Source organism: Channa argus, chromosome 20 (assembly GCF_033026475.1).
Source record: "Channa argus isolate prfri chromosome 20, Channa argus male v1.0, whole genome shotgun sequence".
In the NCBI taxonomy this organism is placed as follows: Eukaryota; Metazoa; Chordata; class Actinopteri; order Anabantiformes; family Channidae; genus Channa; species Channa argus.
This window is the reverse complement of record NC_090216.1, coordinates 570,883-593,099: the sequence shown is the minus strand read 5'-3', so window position 1 is coordinate 593,099 and position 22,217 is coordinate 570,883. Positions and strand designations below refer to the sequence as shown.

General features: G+C 42.4%; 1 protein-coding gene across 2 annotated transcripts in view; it reads left to right on the top strand.

The window, feature by feature from the left end:
* LOC137105450 (cGMP-dependent protein kinase 1-like) overlaps nt 1-22,217 on the top strand; it is a 52,030-nt gene that overhangs the window by 3,806 nt on the left and 26,007 nt on the right. For both annotated transcript variants that reach the window (XM_067487658.1, XM_067487657.1), the window contains exons 2-3: nt 5,325-5,491; nt 20,897-21,010. In XM_067487658.1, coding sequence (XP_067343759.1) covers nt 5,325-5,491; nt 20,897-21,010 — 281 coding nt within the window. The remainder of the gene's footprint in view (nt 1-5,324; nt 5,492-20,896; nt 21,011-22,217) is intronic.

The window sequence follows — 22,217 nt, the reverse complement described above, 5'->3', positions numbered from 1 at the left end:
CCTCAGTGCCACCAACTGTGGCTCAAGTGTTTCCTTCTCCTTCCGTTGGGAGATACAGTAGGACATCAAACTTGTCTGAATTTCAAATCTCATCTGCATCTTCTCCTCCTCGTGTTGAAGCTTAATTGCTAATATCACAATATGTCACAGACCGTCATTTATCTACTTGTAGTGAAGATGTTTCCAGTATGAAAAGCGATGATGCAAACAGTTGTTAGCAGTGATGTTGCTGTTTGTAGCAATTTTGTTTCCGAAATGGATTAGATCCCGCAGCCTTCTGCATCCCAACCCGATGCTTTACCCACTGAGCCACTAGGCCCACTAGAAAGGTTATTTTCCATTTCCTAAAATTAAGTTTCTGCAGGAAGTGATTTTGTTTCCACACATAGCAACAAGGTTTCTACTTGTTGCTACATGCATGAAAACAGAAACCGCGGATCTACTGTACATTTGACTCTAGCATAGTTAATACATTTGGATTAATTGTGGTGACGTTTTTTTTGTGTGTTGTTAACATTTCTACTCATTTAAATCAGTGAAAACTGAAATTCTTCCTCATGTGTTTTAGTCCTTTTATAATCATCCATTTCTCAGCTCAGTATGATTGTGTGTTTTTGTCCACGGCAGCAAGTGATGGGTTTTAATGCACGTGGTCCTCCTACGCACACACACACAGAGGCTGCCAGTGAGAAGTGGTGGGATGGTAAATGAAACCCTGACAGTGGCCGTGTGTGTGTGTGTGTGTGTGTGTGTGTGTGTGTGTGTTATTTTAGGATGTAAACACAAGTATTACAGTAGAGTGTGTGTGTGTGTGTGTGTGGGGGGGGGGGGGGGGGGGGGGGGGCGTGGACGCCCACCAGTTCTCTGCATGTCTGCACCAATGCTTCATGAGCATTTTCAGCTTGTCACAGCAGACGAGTTAATGATCAGCTGAGACTCGGCTGTCACAGATCCGTTGCTGAAAGAGGGCTTTTATTTTGACGAGGTCCTGTCTGTCCATCCACAAACATCAATCGTACAGTGACTCTCAGCTCCACTGTGCAGAAGACACAATTAGTGTTTTGTTGTTACTGCAGCTTCAGTGTTTGTACAGAGATGATATGTCTCTTTGCAGTTGTCAGGGTGTCGAGTTGAGCGAACCTGAGACGACTTTAACTCTGCCAGGCTCTAACCTGCTGTGACCAGCTTTGCTTTAACAAACCCACAGTTTCTGTCCATCTTCTCTGGACGAGCGTGGAGCAGCTGTCTGACACAACCTTTCATTTCCTCATTTATTGGATCCACATTGCATTCATCTGCATCAATTTATGTCAGCAGAAGTTAAAAGTCTTGATTGGATATTAGTCTTTACTAATGTCTCTGCCTTTGCGATCAAGCTGTCATCAGTTGAGGACAGAGACGGCCATCTGTGCCCTCGCATTTAAATCCTCTGTAGAACTCTGTGCTTTCATACTGAGCTCAGAATCGCATGTATCCCCTGTCTTTCTAACACTGTGACTCTGGACTTTAGGACAACTGTCAGGGTGTCTGCACTGAAAACCACAGGGAGGATTTATCTGTTTTCTGTCTGCGTCCACACTTCTCCTCGTAACAGTGTTTCTTCTCGTAGCAGCAAAGCTTTAGTGTATAATGATGATTTGTGTCATAGCCACAGTTTCTACTTTTAGCAAAGACCTCTGTACTAACGCAGACAGTATTTCTCTTTGTAGCCATAATGGTTCTACATTCGGTGACAATATTTTAGGGACAGTTTGTCCTCATGCAACGTTTGAACTTGCAACGTTGTTGTTGTTGTTGTTGTTTTTAAAACAGTGTTTCAATTTGTAATAATAATTCTACTTTATAGAACGTTGTTTGTACTTTTATTGACAGTATATTTGGCAGTGAGAGCTCAACATTAGGGACAGTTTGTTATGAAACAATGTTTCTGCTTGTGACAATATTTTATTTTGTAGTGATGCTGTTTTTTTTAGTGTTGTACCAATGATGTTTCTGCTTTTGACAATGATGTTTGTATTTTTATTGACAACATTTTTCCTTTTTACTTATATTGATGACATTTCTACCTGTTTATTTCTTTAGGTGACAACGCTTCTTACTCAGCAAAGTAGCAAATCTATTTCATCTTGTACAGACGACGTTTCTACTAGCAGCTCTAACTTTGAGACTACTTCTACTCAAGTTGCTACTTTAGGCATAAATCTGTCTTTTTGTGATCATTTTCTAGTCGCTGCGTAGACTATTCTGCTCAACATTATTTGATTTCCTCTGCTCGTGTACCATTTCGCAGCGAACGGGTTTGGTCCGGTTGTGATGATGTGGTCCTCTCACCTGCAGTAATGATATTTTTCTCATTCCCCTGCTTCCTCCTACATTTCTGTATCACCATTTTTGGAATTTCTGCTGAGTTCAGTCAAGTTTTCTCCTGTTCGGATGTAAACTGCTCTGCCTGCCTTCTCTTTAGTTTAGTTTCACCTGTGTTTGCAGCAGTTTTTCTCTTTTTCTTCCCTGTAACTGCTCATCTTACTTTTCTCTTCCTGTTAATCTTTGATATGGTTATTATGCCGTATGTTATGGCTGTTTTCTTTCAGCACTTCCGTCTAACCTGTAAATTCTGCCTCTTTCATCCTTTCTCTTTCTCATTATTCTGTTTTATTTTGTTCTATTCTCTCTTCTCCCGAAGGCCGTTCACAATGTGTCTTAATTGAAGTCAGTTTCCTCCAGAGTCCAATTTACATGCAGATACTGAAAACAGGCTGAAGGATTTCTTCCCCTGCACATTCACCAAAATAAAAGCCAGCTCCAATGGGTCCTCTCTGCGCTTGTTTCATCCACTGGATAAAATAAAACTCTCCATCTATTCTTAGGTAGACCTTTAGGTATCTCTTTCTCCTCTTCAAAACAGAGTTATTTCTAATATGCCAACGTTTCCCACGGCACTTCACAGGCTCCGAAAGAACTGTTGCTCGTCTCTGCTCAGGAAATTTGCACAAAACTCATATCTCACCTCTGAATTTCATTTGGGCCAAACTGTCGCCAGACTCTCAGGAGTTTCCCAGAGGAAAGAATCAGCTGAGGTTTAAAAACTGTCCAGATTCTGCTGAATTCATCTGACTGGGCTGAATGGGTCAGTGGGAACTTTTGTACATTTCTGCGAATACACAATTTTTTTTACTCATATCAACATTTGCATCTGGAATTTCTGCTTCTAATAGCAGCAGTAATGTTTCTACTCTGCTGTTGTTGCTTCTGCTGCTAACAGTCACATTGGTGCAGGAAAATGGATTTTTCTACTTGTCGTGAAGCTGCTGCTTCTTGTAGCCATAGTGATTGTGTTTCTCCTGGCTGTGATTTATTTCTTTTCTACTTGTTGTCATAACATTTTTACTGTATATTTGTACTGCAGTGATCATGCTTCTGCTTTCAGTGATGACCTTTAAGAAGCAGAAAACTCTCAATCTTTAGGTCATCTGTTACACGCAAAGCCTCACAGAGAACCATCAGAACCACAAAACCCATGTTTCACCTCAGCAGCTGAGGTGAAAGATGTCAGTCAGTGACATATCAGTGTTTGTGTCCTCATTAAAACCTTGAAAAATTAGGCGTAAACAGTTTGATCTGTAACTGTTTTCAGATCTGGCTCCTTCAGGAGATTAGTGGTTAAATATCAGCTCAGAGTGTTCTTCTGAGCTTCTGGACTCGAGAACGAAAGCAAAGCTGCGATCCAGTCGACAGCTGCGAGTTTGGATTTTTGGCCTATTTGTTTTCCTCTCTCCATCTTTCCTTCCCTCTGTTTGTCTCTTTCAGTCCGTTTCAATTAAAATGTGCTGTATTGAATTGACAGGAAGGAAACCTTTGGCTCTGCTGTAATATCCCACTTTCTCTCTGTGTGTAGAGCATTTGTAACTCTATCATGGCTGACTCATGTTGGGTTTTTATGCTGCTTTTCATTTGTCCTGGTGTCGAGGAGGAAGGAGCCGCTTTTCTTCTCTTTAAAAAAAGCTGCAGTGATCTGGCAGCAGGAGCATTCATGTGTGGCACCAGATGCTGAGAAAATGTGATTAGGATGCCGTAATTAGGAATTTACATCAAGTGACTCTGGAAAAGACAATAATAATTTGATGCATTTATGTTGACATGTTTAGTGCTGTAAAACTAAAACGAAACTCTAAGATGAAGCTTCAACAGTTTTTCAGACAAAATTCCAGAAAAAAGAGCAGCGTTACAGTTCTGAGAATGAGACGTTCGTCCTCTGCGGAGCAGCAGTTGGTGCATTTCCACTTAATATGTCTATTAGATTTTGATAGACTTTGGTCTGGACATTTGTCCCTCTGGACCAGCATTTCTGACTAAGACCTGAAAAACCGATGTGAAATCAATCAGAGCTGCAGAGTGTTTATAATGTGCTGGCTCTCTGTCCTTTCCTGACATTAAACTGGACGTTCACACTCGGCTGCTATCGATCGCACACATTAACTGATTCAGTCAGTCAGACTGTGAAAGCAGCAGAGAAACAGTTATTATTCAAAGAGGATGTGACAGGACAAACCACAGGTTCACTTTAATTTCTGTGGCTCGTGTGTCGTTTGATCACAAAGGACGATCACAGCTTGACTAAAGCTGTAAGAAGAAGGTTGTAAATGTTCCTGGAGATGTTTAATGAAGCTTTTCCCCAGAGGTTTACGGCGAGGTGCTTAAAGAGGAAATCAACCAGACTAAGACGTAAAATGATCACACGGCAGCAAACAACAAACACAGGATGATGCACGGATGAGCGCTTGGATCTGACAGTTGCATTAGAGCCTGTTAGTGCACCTGTGTATAGTGGTAACAAAAGTCGGGTTCTTTCTCTCTCACCTGAGCTCCAGCAGCTTACTCACTGGTCGACCATTGTCCACAAGTGTGTCTGTCCGTCTGGACTCTGGCTGAACAGGTGGACGCTCAGGGTTTAATCAGGGTTCAGTCATTGATAAATGACACAGAAAAACAGTAAGTTTATGTTCACATGAGGCCTCACACACTTGCTCCACAGTGTGTGTTTCATTCATAATTACGCACAAAAACCTGAAACAGCTCTGATCCACAGAAAAGCACAGGAAAAAATTACTTTTGAAAGTACTTTTGAATTTAATACTTTAAGTACTTGATTTATATTTTATTTTCTTACTTTTACTTAACTAGAAATTTCAGCAGGTACAAATACTTTTTAGTACATTATTGTTTGATTATTTGTACTTTTACTCAGATACGGTTTTTGAGTACTTCATCCACCACTGACCTCCAGGAGATGATATTGTAACCTCTGCTCTCTTCTTGCCTCCCAGGTCGAAGGAGCTGATCAAAAACGCCATCTTGGACAATGACTTCATGAAGAACCTAGAGATGTCTCAGATCCAGGAGATCGTGGACTGCATGTACCCGGTGGACTATGGGAACGAGGCCTGCATCATCAAAGAGGGTGACGTGGGCTCTTTGGTCTTTGTGATGGAAGGTGAGGCCACAAATGACGAACTAGACAGAAGTCCGGTTATGATGTTCTCTCATTAAGAAAATCAATTATGTTCTTCTCTGATTCCATTTACATTTTTAAAAAAAAGTTTTAATAATATTTTTAAGGATTTGTATCTATTAAAACACACACACACACACACACACACACACACACACACACACACACACACACACACACACACACACACACACACACACACACACACACACACACACACACACACACACACACTGACACTGACACTGACTGACTTGCTGCTGTGTCTCTGTCTTTTCCAAAGTGAAGCCACACGTTTGAGCGCTCACTGTGGTCACAGTGTTTTTAGGTTAGAACTTAGCTGTGCAAGCTAACTGCTATTTAATGAACATACTGTTGACATTGTCATGTGGACAGGTCTTCTGAGAGACAGCTAGGTACATCTTTGCAGTTCTGTACCCTGTGTTTGGAGGCGATATTTACATTTACATTTACATTTACATTTACATTTACATACAGCGACTTACAAGTGAGGTACAAGGCAAGCAAAAATCTAAGTCAAGGAGAAAACGTCAAAGAAAAGTCCTATCAGAAAAGTGTTCACAGTTCACGAGATACAAGTGCAAGAGAGCAGAAAGGTTTTTTTTTTTTTTTTTTTTTATATTAAAGATTTAAGTGCATAGGAAGATGCGGAAGAGTTCAGTTTTCAGCAGTTTTTTGAATATTAGGAGAGAATCAGCTGAGCGTGCAGCGTTTGGTAGCTCGTTCCACCATCGTGGGATCATTGCACTGAAAAGTTTTGCTTGGTGTCTTCTATGCGGTGCTGGGACCACCAGACGTCGTTCGTTGGCAGACCGCAGCGGGCGAGAAGGATTGTAGACTTGAATGAGTGAGTTGAGGTAAGCGGGAGGAGATGTGGTCCTTAAAGCTCAGTTGGTCGTCGATGATGACCCCCAGATTTTTGGCCGAATTAGTGGGGACAATCACTGTAGATCCAATGTTGATGCTGATGTTGTGTTGCATCAAAGGTCTGGCTGGGAAGACAAGGACTTCGGTCTTAGAGAGGTTGAGTTGAAGGTGTCTCTCACTCATCCAGGCTGAGATGTCTGAGAGACAGGCAGAAATACGCGATGAGACAGTGGAGTCGTCCGGTGGAAAGGACAGGAAGAGCTGTGTGTCATCAGCGTAGCAGTGAAAGGAAAGACCATGTGAGTGAATGATGGCACCTAGGGATGAAGTATAGATAGAAAAGAGGAGAGGACCAAGAACTGAGCCCTGCGGCACACCGGTAGAGAGGCTATGAGAGTTAGAAAGCTGCCCCCTCCAGGATACCTTGAAGCTTCGTCCTGATAGGTAAGAACAAAGCCAGTCTAGAGCTGATCCAGAGATGCCCAAGTCAGAGAGTGTGGACAAGAGTATCTGATGGTTCACAGTGTCAAAGGCTGATGATAGATCAAGTAGAATTAAGACAGATGATTGACCTGTGGCTTTTGCAGCTCGAAGATATTCCACAACAGTCAGGAGTGCCGTTTCCGTGGAATGACCCCTCTTGAAGCCAGACTGGTTGACATCGAGGAGGTTATTCTTGGAAAGGAAGTCTGAGAGTTGGTTGAAGACAGCTCGTTCCATAGTCTTGGCCAGAAAAGGAAGGAGGGAGACAGGTCTGTAGTTCTCCACTACAGAGGGATCAAGAGAAGGCTTCTTGAGCAGTGGGGTAATTAAGGCCTGCTTGAAAGAGGTTGGAAAAGTCCCTGTTTTGAGAGATGTGTTGATGACTTGTGTAATAGCTGGCATGAGTGCAGGTGCAACTGCTTGAAGAAGAGTGGAAGGGATTGGATCCAGAGTGCAGGTAGTCGGATGATTAGAGAGGAGGAGGGTGGATACGTCATCCTCATTCAGAATTGCAAATGATGAGAGCAATGCAGTGTTGGAAGAGGTTAGATGGATGTCATCATCTGGAGGAGAGAACTGTGAGCTGATGGCTGCAACCTTGTTGGTAAAAAAGTTGGCAAAGTTGTCAGCAGTGAGAGAGGTAGATGGCGGTGGTGAAGGTGGGTAGATGAGTGATTTAAAAGTGGAGAACAGCTTTCTGGTGTCTGTGGTGTTGCTGAGCTTCTCCTGGTAGTAGTTGATCTTTGCCCTGGTGACACTGTGAGAAAAAGGTCCAAGGAGATTCTGATACTCAGCAAGGGCAGATGGAGTCTTGGATTTGCGCCACTTCCTCTCAGCACTCCTGAGCGTGGTGCGTTGTTCACGGATCCCATCAGTGAGCCACGGATTAGAAGGTGAGAGACGGGCGGGTCTCGAAGACATAGGACAGAGACAATCCAGACATGATGAAAGTGTATTGCAAAGACTGTCTGTGACTGCATCTGCATCGCAGATGGAGAGGTCCTGTGTTGGGGGCAGAGGAGAATCGATCCGGGTTGAGAGACCTGAGGTTGCTCCGGAATGTTACAAGTGTGGGAGGAGATTGCGAAGGTCTCGGGATAAGGACTGTGAGTTGAATGAAGAAATGATCCGATACATGCAGAGGAGTGACCAAGATGTTGTCTGTGGTGCAGTTCCGGGTGAGGATGAGGTTGAGGGTGTTGCCAGCTTTGTGGGTCGGAGGAGTGGAGACCAGACTCAGGTCAAATGTGTTTACAAGAGCAAACACATCAGCCGCCTGTGGTTTCTCTGGGTGAATGTTCAGGTCTACCATGACGATGAGAGGAGTGCCATCTTCTGGGAAGTGGGACAGCAACATGTCCAGTTCATCACAGAAGTTCCCTAGCTGGCCCGGTGGTCGATATATCACAATCACCATGACTGCAATCGGTGCTGTAATCCTAACGGCATGGTATTCCAGAGAAGACAGATTGCTGAGTGGTGCTGTCGAGGAAAACTTCCAGGTGTCATTGATGAGGAGTCCAGTCCCACCCCCCCGGCCTGATGAGCGAGGAGTGTGAGAGAATGAAAAATTGGTGGAGAGTGCAGCTGGGGTGGCTGTGTTCTGTGGCATGATCCAGGTTTCTGTAAGTGCAAGCAGGTGAACAGCTGAGTGTGTAGCAAAAGCTGGAATGAAGTCGGCCTTGTTCACTGCAGACTGGCAGTTCCACAGGGAAAGAGAAAATGCAGAAACCAATCTCAGTTTTTCTCACAGGTACCTGGGACTCATTTTGTTCAGATGCTTTTGGATTCTGACTTGGTCACTGCTGGCCTTCGGACTTTGTTAGGGGGGTTATACTGGATATGACTCCATCAGACTTGTCTCAGTCTATCGGACTCGTCTCTTTCTGAATCATGTTTGTCATCAGACAGTTTTGACTGTTACCACAGGTTTGGTCTTGAGTAGATTTTGTCTTAGTTGCTCATTTTCAGCTGGAACGTTTTTAGAAAGATAAACAGTTTTTGACTGAGTTAAAAGGTTTACTGTGACCCAGACTTGTTTTAGACTTCAGGGTCTGTTGTCTTTGAGTTGAGTTTCTAACATCCATCTTGTCCTGGTCTTAAGGGGTTTCACTCTCAGTCTTGCAGATGGAGAAAAGCTGAGTTGAGGGAGGGAAAAAAAAAGGAATGTTTTGTCTCCCACACACTGATGACATTTAAAATAAAACCATGTTGTAATAATTTGGGCAGGTGACCTGGAAACTGAAGGTTTTTAATGAGAAGCTGCTTAAAGTTCTTTAGAGGCTCTGAGGTTCGTGCCATTTGTGTGAAGGTGCTGCAGAAGTTTTCCTGGAGCTCAGTTCAACCTTTAGGACAGTGTTTTCTCAGCTGCTGGTCCTTCCAGCAACACGTTAGCTTGCTGTGCGTAGTGTAACGTGTCAGAACGCCTGAAGGCTGCTGAACATCACCTCTGCTCCAACACCGCTGAACACAGAGGCCCCTCTGGTGCTGCTGCTGCTCTTCTTCCGCAGTTGGTGTTATTTGATGCGCTAATACAACTCTACGTTAAACTGTTGATGTTTCTGTCTGTTGATCAGTGAACACACAAACTGTTAAACAGTCTGTCCTTCCATTATCATCAACTCGTCCTGCACCATCAATTAATCCAGCTGCATGTCTCTGGACTGTGGAAAGAAACACAAATAAATGAAGTCAAAGGAAACTAAAACAGCTCAAATGTTAGAAGTCATTTCATAAGACCAGATGTCAGATGGGTTTTATGTTGTAGCTTCATGGCTAAAACACATAATTTCCACACCGCTTACTCACAGTGAATGGATGTAGAAACACTTTAGGCTGGACATGCTGTAACCACAGGTCCACATCATGGAAGTATATCGAGGCTAAAATGTTTGAGAGCCCATGACTGACAATTCCCAGAGCTTCTTGGTTTGTAAGTTTCAGATTTAAATGTGAAGACAGAACTGAGAGTGTACCAGCACGTTTTCATTCCCGAGGTGTGAAAAAGCACCAATTGGTCCAGTCCCTTTGCATTGCATGCTTATACTAAAGGTACCTGTTTGTGTCAGTCATTGTTGTGTGATTTAATGATGATTGCAACACAACGTGACCCATCTGGTTACTATAGTAAGGATCACTGATTGATAGACTATTTATGGACCTATAAAGCTTATGCTGACACATACTCTACATCCCAGTTTAGGATCAAATTAAAGATGAATTATATCAGGACATTTAAAGTAATGATCTAATGTAAGATTGAAGTTTGTGTGAGGAACTCGTGTTGCTGTTTTCTGTGTTTGTACCTTATCACTGTGGCCCCTGACGCACAGACTGGGGACAGGGACCATCCATAGTTCTTACTCTGCTTCAGAGCTGCAGTTACATTAGGTAAAATATGTAGATCCAGATGAAGTGGAGTAAATCTTCTGGGGACGTGTGAGCAGCTGCCAGCTTTGTAATCCAGACTTAATGAGACACAAACTGGAGCTAAACAGAATGAGACAAAGACTTGAAGCAGTGATTAAGAGGATTTGGTGTTTGATTATGATGGCACAAAAAGTCACTGTGAGAAACATTATAATTTCCCTGTGTTGCCGTTACATTTCACATATACACATTCATTCGTTTCTCTGTCTATTTACTTTGAGCTCTTTGTTATATTTATAGCCGCGTTGAGGTTCATTATATAAGAAGCCTGTTTAGTAACGTGATCCTCCCACTTAAAACACAGGTTGATGTCAGTGTCTTTGGACCGAAAACTCAGTTTAATCTGTTTGGTTGTGTTTTTTCGACTCCTCCTTTAAATGAGGAAAACATTTAGGATTCATTCACTTGCATTGAAGTCTTTTGGAATAAATATAAAAAAGGCTCCTAACAGTCAGGGGTCACATGATATGTCACAAAGGACCTTCCAACGACTGTATTTTTCAGCACAGCCTAAATATTTTGTCTTACTGATTCTGGACTCACAGATACAACAATCCTCCAGATGGCCAATCCTCCCTGCCGGTGGGTGGTGGAGAGCAGTGTGAACCCACCGATGACATTTATACTGTATATATGTAAAAGCTGCTGGGTAGATAAGAGCCCTGCTGAATTTAAGAGCAGCTCCTCACAATGTGACAGATGTCTTTTGTTAGAGTTTATGTAAAAGGGACTAAATGTTATTAGCAGATATGTGTTAAAATAGGTATTTTTTGAATGGCATCTGGTGTGGGCAGGCAGGGTTCAGACAGGCTGATGGATTCATGTTGTTCACTGTGTTTTAGAACTGATTTAGTGTGTGCGTGCGTGTTTGTTTGTGCGTGTCCACCTAAGAATAAGTGGGTCATTCCTAAAATAGCTGATACAACATTACAGTCTCTGTAGTGGGCAAATGAGCACGAGACCTGCTGGTAGACATGCTGTGTGTGTGTGTGTGTGTGTGTGTGTGTGTGTGTGTGTGTGTGTGTGTGTGTGTGTGTGTGTGTGTGTGTGTGTGTGTGTGTGTGTGTGTGTGTGTAAATCTGCAGGCGTCCTAATTCCAGTGCTCTACTGAACTCAGATGCAACATGTATTTAAAGCAGTCTTTTCTTCATAGTGGGGAGTTGAACCAACAATTCTGTGTGAGCGTGGACAGTGAGCTGCAGACCAACTCTTTTCCAGAACTGCCTTTTAATCTACTTGTTGCTGTGTTGACAAATCTCCAGTCCACCAATTAAGACGTCTCTTAATTTGGCCGATACTCGAACCTGTCTGCTGCACACCTGTGGCTCCACTCATAGGTGATGATGCTGCCGCTCACCACCAGCACCACCAGCCTTTTGCAAGCCCCACCTCCACCCCAGCTTCCACCTGGTTCAGCTCACACTGGGAAGAGCTGCAGAAACCTGACTGCAGAGGGAGACCTGGTTTGTGGACCCGATGGCCACTGTGGTCCTGGAGACAGTTTTCATCCACCTGTTTCCATTTTCCCCATGAAAACATAAGTGAAAAAACTTTGCAAAATCATCGAGTCCGGCGCCGGAGTCCTGTTGCTTTAGGCAAGAGAAGCACTTTAGTTCAAGTCAGAGATAGATGGTGTTTTGTTTAAAGGTTAAGTGTGACCAGAGCACAGTCAGGTTCAGTCTTCTGGTTTTTTTGTAGCAGACTTCCCTTAGCACTTCCCAGAGCACTTGTTTAGACATAGACCGTCTTTTATGTCTTTTTAAGTTATCAGTATCAAGCTGAAAAATAAAACCGATCAGAGTTTTTCCAGAAGGACTCATATAATGAATTAAAACCTGTCTACTTTTCAACACTCATGATCCAATTAATTGAAACGACTTCACCAACACCACAAGCAGAAATGCAGCCATGACAGACCCCCCATGTTCCACCAAAGGTTGCAAATACTCATTCTTTCATCTCTTATATCCAACTCTTCTTCTCACATATTGTCAAGGATAGGACCTAAAAATGTCAAACGTATACTCATCATTAATTCTTTTTTCCCCTTTCGTCTTAACTGTTCCCCTCTGAAAAAGTCCTCAAAGACCAGTCCTGATCAAACATTTTTTAGAATGCAGAAGGATCAACATGACATCCAGAGGAAGCTGCCGCATGCTGAGCCAGGTCCTTGTTGGACATCTTCTGGTCTCTCGAAGAATAAACTCTTAGAAAATTCTCATCAGATTTTGAAAGTTTTTCAGTCTTTTACTCCTTTTTGTTGCCCAGAAGAGACATGTAAAGTGCAAGGGGAGCTCAGACTTTAATACAGTTTACTGTCATGATCTTGGACTAAACTTTGTTTAGATTTTAATTATCCCTGTCTGTCTGTTTCTGAGTTTAGGGTTTTCGTTTTTCCTTGTCTGTTTTCCTCTTTACACGTGTTTCCGTTATATTGCTCTAGTTAATCCCTGTATGTGCGCACTCTTAGTTTAGTGTTTGCCTTCAATTTCCTGTTTACCGAGTCTGTTTCCTCTGCGACTGTGCATTTTCTGTCCTCCCTTAAGGAAGCGTTTTCTCTTTGGCCTTTTTAAAATTTCAATAGACCCTTTGATTATTTCTCCTCCTGTTGCCATCACCTCTCCTGGGTCCTAAATTATATACACAAATCGTTACAGTTTACATCCATTCCCATTTCCTTTTCTAGCAGTGTGCTAATAAATAGACTCTGAAATGAAAATATATGGTCATCAAAGCAGTGATAGCAGGTCCAGAGGTGGCCAAAGACTTTTGCACAGCATTGTAAATGATATGAAGTTACAAGCCCTGAGTGAAGTTGGCTGAATGTTTTACAGACTCTCAGTTCACTTCCAGCTGATAACACAAACTTCCACAGTCAGTTTACCGACCTTTAAATGTTAGTGATCAGGGACTGAATTCAGTTTTTACTGAATGCTATGAATGCTGGGAAATCTGACTGCTTCAATTCTTTAAAAACTCCATATCATGACTTGACTGAACTGTGATTCATTGTTTTGAGTCCTTGAGAACGTCATGTGGAACTTTTCTAACTGCAGCTGCTTGATTTCCATTGGTTGAACTGAATACATTTTGGCAGTGTGTCCTCATCAAACAACTGGTACATGTGGAGGCAGCGAAATGGAGTCAGTTCAGGTCTTTAGAACGAACATTTTGTCTAAATGACAGAGAGAAAAAGCCCAAAGTAGAAAAGAACAAAACAGATTCATGTTCGGAGAATCAGATCAACATCCAGAGAGTGGGTGGAGGGGTGTGGGGGGTCAGATGGTGGCTAAATAAAGTCCTGTCGCAGGAAGAAGAAGTGATCCCTAAAAACAGACCACAAACAGAATTAAAAGTGTGTATGTGTGTTTGTTTTTTACATTGATACCATAAGTGTGATGACATTTCTTTTCTCTCTGCCATCTGCAGATCTAACACTTTTCTTTTTTTTTCTTGTCTTGCTCTTTATTATTGGGTTTGTTCGTCTCAGTTAAAGCCAGTATCTGGAGCTTGTTCAGCTGTGGGTAAAGCAGCTCGAGAAATTTTGGACTGTCCTTTCCTCTGCTCAAAGAATTTAACTCGTACATATAGATGTTCAAGTCGAACAGGGTCAAGGCGTAAAGGGTGGTCAAAAATTGATTGAGAGCCGTGAGCTCCCAACTCCGACTGAATTTCTCTGGTGAGAAGGAGCAGTTTCAGCAAACATCTCTGGTACAAGTGAAGTTGGATCGCAGGAAGGTCTGACAGAAACCCTCCACAATAAGATCTGCATCTCAGAATAAATGCTGAGGAATAGGTGCATATTGTAGTTTGAAGATGAGTTGCTGAGGAATGCATTACATCAGTGAGGTTCCCCACAACTAGGGGGTGGGGGTGGGGTGTGTGTGTGTGTGTGTGTGTGAGAGAGAGAGAGAGATGCTCATTAATTCTGTGTTTGGGGGAAGAAACAGATGCAGTCGTTTTGTCTCATTATGTAAAAGAGAGAACACACAGACACACACAGCTCTCCGGTGGATGGGGTTGGCATGGCAACCTGTTGGATGACCATATTTGGAATTTTAAATGTTTTCACAGTTTGGAAAATTGGACCCAGTTTATAATGACAGCAGAAAGTATTAAACATGCAGAGAATGAAAGGACAGTGGGGAGTGGAGGACAAAAGGTGATTAGGGAGGAAACTGAGATGGGACAAGGATGAAAGACTGGGAAAAGGGAGGAGGGGTAGGGAGAGAAAAGGAAAGAAAAACAAAAGTAATACTGAAGGAAATGTAGACAAAAGTATTGGAGTAGTAGGTGAAGGAAGGAAAAAGGAAAGAAGAGGGATATGAAAGAAGCATGAGGAAAGGATACAAGGAAGGATGCACAGAGGACAAAGGACAGAAGAATAGATAAGGAAGAACAGTAAGAAAAAAGAGGAAGGAAAGAAAGCTCATAAATAAATAGGTGAAAGTGAGGGAGGAGATAAAAGGGATTTGGCCTCAGGGAAGGGAAGAAATGATGGAAGCAAGAGAGATGTGAAGGAGACAGGAGGCCAGGATACACAGGAAAGAATGAAAGAAGACAGACTAACCAGTGTATTAGTGACAGATGGGTGAAAACCTCCTGAACTCAATGTATTTTCTGAAACATTTCTGCTCACTTCTGCTTGGTCTTTCTTTAGCTGTGAGGATGCTCACTGACAGAGTGCTGGTCTGATGCGGTCTCTCCTGGTCCCCCCTCACATGCAGTTGTCTGATGTACTCCTGGGTAGTACTGGTGATTTCTATAATAGCTAGCTGTTGAACAGAAGAGGACCAGGAATGGAGCCTTGAGGAGCTCCACATCACTTTTTCCCCCTCAGTGGGGTCCTCACATCTTCTCATTTAAATCGTACAATAAAGAAAGCATGAATGGATCACAGACCAGATCTACAGGCCACAACACCAGGGGCCAAAGAGGTCAAGGGGCCCTGATCCAGAATAGACTGCTAAATATTATCTTTATGAAGGTGGTGCAAGTGGCTGCAGAGGCAAGCAAACTGCTGTCAAAGAGACAAACCTTCCACAGAGAGACAGAGAACAACACATAACAACCCCTCCAGTGTGGCTGTAGTGGTGTGAGGCCTTAACAGTGCCCAGTTGCTCCGTATGGAGGTTCGTGTACACAGCAGACCTGAGAAAGAAATCAGGAGCAGAAATGAACATGAGTTAGAAACAGTTTAACCTCCGACTCCTTTCAAACTCTGTTTAAATCTGCTGCTGTTGGCGTCTCTGAAGGTTAACTAGCGTTTAGTAAAAAGCTCAGACTTGTTTCATTTTGTCCTGATCTTACAAAGAAGTCTGTCTGTGTGGGAGTGGTACAGATGGCTGCTGTTACCTGTAACAAAGGCAAAAATTGATTTTTCAGACTAACGAGAAGCGGCTCTGTAATAAATTCACGGCGGACTTCAGTGGTTCTTCTCATTCAGCTGTATTTTATGTTTTCCTCCCTCTGCTGATGACCTGTCAGGGCAACTAAAGCTCTCCAGCTGCTTTAATGAGTTTTTAAAACCCAGACCTCCACGTCAGACAGTCGAGTGGATGCAAATTACTTTTTTTTTTTTTAAGTGCTTGTTTGTCTCAGTTAAGATCAACAAAGACTGGAGGAGGTCTCACTCTGTGCTGTTTGTCACTATTACAACCTCCAATTGACCCACTTCAGACCCTTACAAACCAAAAACCTGCTGTGGCGTTCAGAGAAACTCTGACTATATAATTTAATCGTCTACCGACACCCCTCCTCTTTTCACTGATGATCCTCTGGTCTGTGTTCTGAAGGCAGCTGTCGAAGCAAACGCATCATGTTTCTGGCGTCTTTCCGAACTCTACAAGCTGCTTCAGTGACACTGATCACCTGGAAATGTGTCCTGACTCATTAGTTTGTTTACAGACACCGTCCTTCAGCAGAGGAACTTTTTTTTTATTACTAAGAGTCTGACACATTATGCTGCTTTTCTTTGCACAACTAATTTCCACAAAAGTTGGGGCACTGTGTAAAATGTTCATAAGAGAATACAAAGATTTGCAAATAGGGGATGTTTTGATAGTATAAACCAGAAAGACAAGAATCATCATCTTCACCGTCTTATCCTGTTAAGGGTCATGGGGGGGTGGTGTCTATCTCAGCTATCACTGATTGAGAGACAGGGTCCACTCTGGACAGGTCTCCAGTCTATCTTAGGGCCAACACACAGAGTCATACACAGACAAACGTGCACCCACGTTCACACCTACAGGCAATTTGGAGTCGCCAGTGAACCTAACATGCATGTCTTTGGACTGCGGGAGGAAACCAAAGGAAACCCACACAAGCACGGGGAGAACATGTAAACTCCACACAGAGAGGTCGTTGCCAGCAGGTGGATTCAAACCAGTGACAGCAGCACCAAGCATTCGACCACCATGATGTTCTGGTATTTTCTGTATTTTCATATTTGTTTAATTTTGCATTAGATGCCAACCATATATTTCAAAAAAGTTGGGACAGGGTCGTGTTAACCGCTGCGCTGCATCACCTCTTCTATTAACAACACTGTATTTGGCAACTGAGGAGACAAACAGCAGTAATTTGGACAACAAATCATTTCCCATTCATCCTTCATATAGAATTTTAGCCCCTCCTATCTTATATTTGACCCCCATCACAGAAACCTATAAACTGTGCATTTTGACTCCTCAAATCTCAGTCCATTTTTAATAAGGTCAGCCTCAGAGAAGGACACACAGTTTCTGGATCTTGGTGGTATCTGGTTGTTTCTTTGCATGGTGGAGTTTTAACATTTGTGGATGCAGAGACAAACTGTGACTGTGGTTTTTAGAGGCTTTCCTGAGCTCACGCAGTGATTTCACTACAGAATCAAATCTGTTTTTAAATGTGAATCTTTTTTAAGACCACATCTAGTTTCCTGGTTCAGACTAACTCCTGAACCATCAATAGAAGAAATTAATTTCCAGCTGTAACTGAAGATTTGTGTTGTCTTTACAAACTGCATTTGTTCAGAGACACACACCTGTCTAATTATAGTGATATTCTCTCTCTCTCTCTGTCTGTCTGTGGTAGTCGGTCGCCCACGCACATCTGTCACTGTGTCCACCGCCTCATTTTCAGAGTTTTATTTGTAATTCGTCCCCTGATGTACCAGAGTTCAGTTACTGCTGGTTGTTACTGAGCAGAGAGAGAATTGAACCCCCACACTCATCAGTGTTGCTGTCTGGATCTTTTTGATGGCTTTACATGTTCGGACTGATCAGACTGTGTGTAGACCTTCCATCCATCATTAGAGTGGACCAGGTGTGATTTTATTGGGAGCTCACTTCCTCCTCTGACATTCAGCCGAAATCACAGCTGTTGAGATGCAGAGAGGATCCATGATGAATTATTAAAAGGGATGATTCACACAAACGTATCTATGTTTAGTTTGGGCATCGTTACATTTGTGGGCAACACATTCAGCTACTTCCTGATATTTGTCTTATTTGTTGGAGGAGAGATTTGAATGCCAGTTGTGCTGCACATCATGTCATTATATACTATGCCTCTATCCTTAGTGCCTAAGTCCTGCAGGTGGGGACAGTGTCTCTGTCTCTGTCTTTAAAAACAATAATTTCTCATCGAGAACCAAACAAGAGGAAGGAAACCAGCATTAATGATGCTTCAATCATGTTTTCAGCTGTTTGTGTTGCTGTGTATGACACAGTTTGATACAGGTTTCTCTGCTGGTAGTTAATTTAGTGATGGGAGAGCTGCAAACATAGATGACAGTAACAACAGCTTCAGGCTTCACCACTCTGTTAATGACTCTGCTGCCTCTGAGGTGTTTGTAACGTTGACATTTATTTGAACATGATATTTTAGCTGTGTGTGTGTGTGTTTGTGTGTGTGTATGCGTGTGTGTGAGAGATATTAGCCCAATGATCATTACAATTTCCAATTACAATGGCAGATACGGTGTGTGTGTGTGTGTGTGTGTGTTTATCTTGCCATTCAACATAATGATCACCATCTGCTGTGTGAGTGTGTTGACTGTGTGCATATGAGGCACAGTGGGGTTAATTAATGTTTGTGTGTGTGTTGCCAGGCACAGACATGTTGATTTCTAAAAATAATCCTGATTATTTTACATAACTTAAATGTATGCAGCTCGTCTATAATTATTTGGAGTTTTAATGTTAACACAACATGGTCCAAGGACTGACCACATGATGCACAGTGAGTCCGTCAGCCCCCGATCAGCAGGAAGTTCATCAGTACTGTCAATACTGATAAGGTTTTCCTCATTCATTTAATATTGTTTGGTAAATCAATTATCATTTGTTTAAGTCATTTGTTTGCACCAACAATCCACAAATTGCTGCATGATGCAACAATCCAATAATTTAATTATTGTTTAGAAAAACTTTTAAATGAAAAAAGTACTGAGGAATTCAGAAGAATTGCTCTGAATATGACAGGTGCCTCAGAAGAAAACAACCACAATAAAAGGTAGAAAAACTCCTACACCCTCATTCACAGCGGTGACTTTTACTCCTCTGCATTTTTTCCGTCTCCTCGGCAGGTTTCTCCTGATGCTGATGTTACCTGGAGATGGAAAGAGACGGAAAATGTCTAGTTACTACAGAGAGCTGTGACTGTTACAGTGTCATCAGCAGGTCCTGTGTGTTTTGTTTTCCCTGCGTAGTGTCTGCAGGACACTGAGAGGAAGGCAAGGCAGATTGAGCATGAGAGGCCAAATGAACCAGCAGGTCACTGTGACCACAGAGTATAAATGGGCTCAGTTGGACAGAGTTGGATAAAGTCAGGATGTTTTTCAGTGAATGAATAAAAGACATGCATGTTAGGTTCGTTGGTGACTCTAAATTGCCTGTAGGTGTGAACGTGAGTGTGCACGTTTGCCTGTCTGTGTATGACTCTCTGTGTTGGCCCTAAGATAGACTGGAGACCTGTCCAGAGTGGACCCTGCCTCTCAATAAGACTCCAGCCCCCCCATCACCCTTAACAGGATAAGTGAAACTGCTCAGCTGCACAGAGAACAGTCTCTGATTCACGGAATCTACTCAAATTGAATGAATCATCAAAGAAGTCTACTCAGTTTTAAGAGAAACCTGTTAAAGGACACAGGCTCATATTTGTGTTTGTTTCTTACGTGAAGTGTGTTTGTAATATTTCTGTGTATCACTGATCACTCTGACATTTCCAGTTTTTGACGTATAAATCAATGATCATCAACATGAGTTTGAAATGTCAGCGTTTGTTCAAATGCTAAAGTCAGACAGACGTCACATGTGCGACACTGATACAAACTAGTTCCATCCTCCTGCTACAAACTGTGAGTGTGATTCTATTTATTGGTGTGAACCATAAATTGATAGATGACATATTTCTGCATTACTGACAGCATTTTGTTGCTGTTTATTTTTGTTTTTTGCATGATGTGTCCTGTGTTCATTCCCTTTTACATTGTTTTAACACATTCAGTCCTTTACAGTGATCACAAAAATAAACATGTTAACATCCTTAGGATTAATTATTTTTAAATATCATGGCTGTTAGTGAGACAGTTTTTCTTGTTTTTATTCTGGTTATGTTTACCTCTGATGCACTGGTCATATGTTGTTTTTTAATTAATGAAATAAAGGGTCCGTTTTGTTTCTGTAGAACAATGTCCTCGGGTCTTTATAAAGGACATTATTGGAATACAGCACATTCTGTATGTCCCTGGAGGTGGTAGACACAGAGCTATAAGAGGTAGAACTGGAATTTGTCAGCTGGTCTCCAACAGAACTCAACATGAATCATCATCGTGCTGTGAAACTTACTAGGCCGTGATCCAGGTCGTAGACAAGAACGTCAATTATTGTGTGTTTAAAATAAGGAAACAGTTACACAGTAATTATATGTAAAAACTGAACAACCTGAGCTTTTTCAATTAATAAAGCTTTACTCACACTTCACATTCTGTTCGATCATCTCTCTGGTTCTGTTCTCCTCACTAATGAAAACAGACCATCTTTGATATGCAAAATCCCTCATTTCTCTTTACACACACAAAAGAACGGGAAATGACAGGTGGCGGTTCGTGGGTGTGTGTGTGTGTGTGTGTGTGTGTGTGTGTGTGTGCACGCTGATTGCAACTTGACAAACAAAATAAATGAAAGCTGAGACATTTATATTGTTCGTAATGTGTCGCTGCAGCAGGACAAAACACAATTGTGCCTATTACACACACACACACTCACACACACACAGTGTAGAGGCGTGGATTAATCAGATTTTTGACTAAAAACAGACGTGAAGCAGCAGAATCAGATGGTGAGCTGATCTCTTCTTGCTGATGATTTAATACTTCTGCTCCTCACACTTAGATGGAATTGCTGCAAATTCATTTAAACTGAATGATAATGTTTCAGAGGAAACATGAGGCTGCTTAGATTTTATGTTTCACAATCAAAATAAATTAGTGCACTTTGTTTTAGTCACAGGACTTATATCCAACATGATATGGTATTGTTTTGCTTTTGTGTTTGAAGCTTCAAAAAAAATAAATCAATTAAATGTTTGTGTTTTGGCCAGAGGGGAAGGTGGAGGTGACCAAAGAGGGGATGAAGCTGTGCACGATGGGACCGGGCAAAGTGTTTGGAGAGCTGGCCATCCTCTACAACTGCACTAGGACAGCCACGGTCATGAGTGAGTACACACTGATGATTATGGTTTTATCTTGCTTCACTGTAAGGCTGGATTTGTAATGTTCTCATTAGTCCTCATCAGGAAACACCTGCCTCTGAGCAGGTGAGTCCTTGACTGAGTCAGGCCTCCAGAAGAGCAGATGCACAGTGAACAGCACTTCTCATTTGTCTTTTGGTTCCACATATAAACCACAAACACATGGGCACTAGTGTGTGTTGTGTTATCTTAGTGAGGTTTAGTTGTTGGCTGTGGCAGATACAATCCTGTCCTATAATTAGATAACCAGCGAGCAGCTTCCTGCGTGCTGCTGTAGACCCGTCCACGACACCCTCTGTAGTCACAGAGCAACAGCGCAAACATAAGTGAGTTTAAACACATCGTTTGTGGAGGATAGTTCACTCTTCTCCTCCGAAGAGCTCACACAGGACTCTCCACAGGAAGCATGTTTAGCTCCCTAGTTACCGACATCACTTACTGTGTACTTAATGGACATTGTAGCGTCTCTGCAACAGTAGTGGTTCCTACCCTAGGAATAATCAGAAGTTAAACCTGAAGGTTTAGCCTGAAGAGAAGAACCAAAAGAAAGCAAAAAATGTAGCAGTAACTCAGTCGAGTTTTGTTTTTGCCACCTTAGTCTAGTGTCTGATGTTTTAGACATGAGGTTTTACATTTCCTATGAGCTTCAAACTGTTTGAAATAACTTTATGGTTCATCCTGTGAGGATCAGAAACAACCCAATTCAACACCAGGACAAGACTTCTTCACGTGTTGTTCTGTGAACCTGAAAGTGAACTCACACAACATTGTTCCTCTGCTCTAAAACCTGGAAAACCACCGCAGGGGCAGTAACTGTTCGGTGTCTGAGTTCGAGCGACGAGTCGACAGGAAGAGTGGGAGTAACGAGGCTCCAGTCATAACCAATAAAACATCAGCCACAACTCTGACAGCAGCGTGTGCATATCTGTGTGTGTCTCTGCGTGTGTAGACCTCCAACTTTTTGTTAAGGCTTCCTGGTAGAGTGCTCACTAAGCAGCGGTTACTAGGCAACACCATCCGGTCCATCCAATGAGCTAAGTTTTTGGCAACAGTGTCTCTTGGCAACAGCGTTGTGTTCAAGGGGATTCGTTTCCGTTTGTTGAAGCTTTTTGCTCGTTATCTTCACATTAGCAGACAGGTCCAGCTGGTGTTGATCTGCTTTAATTCTCTG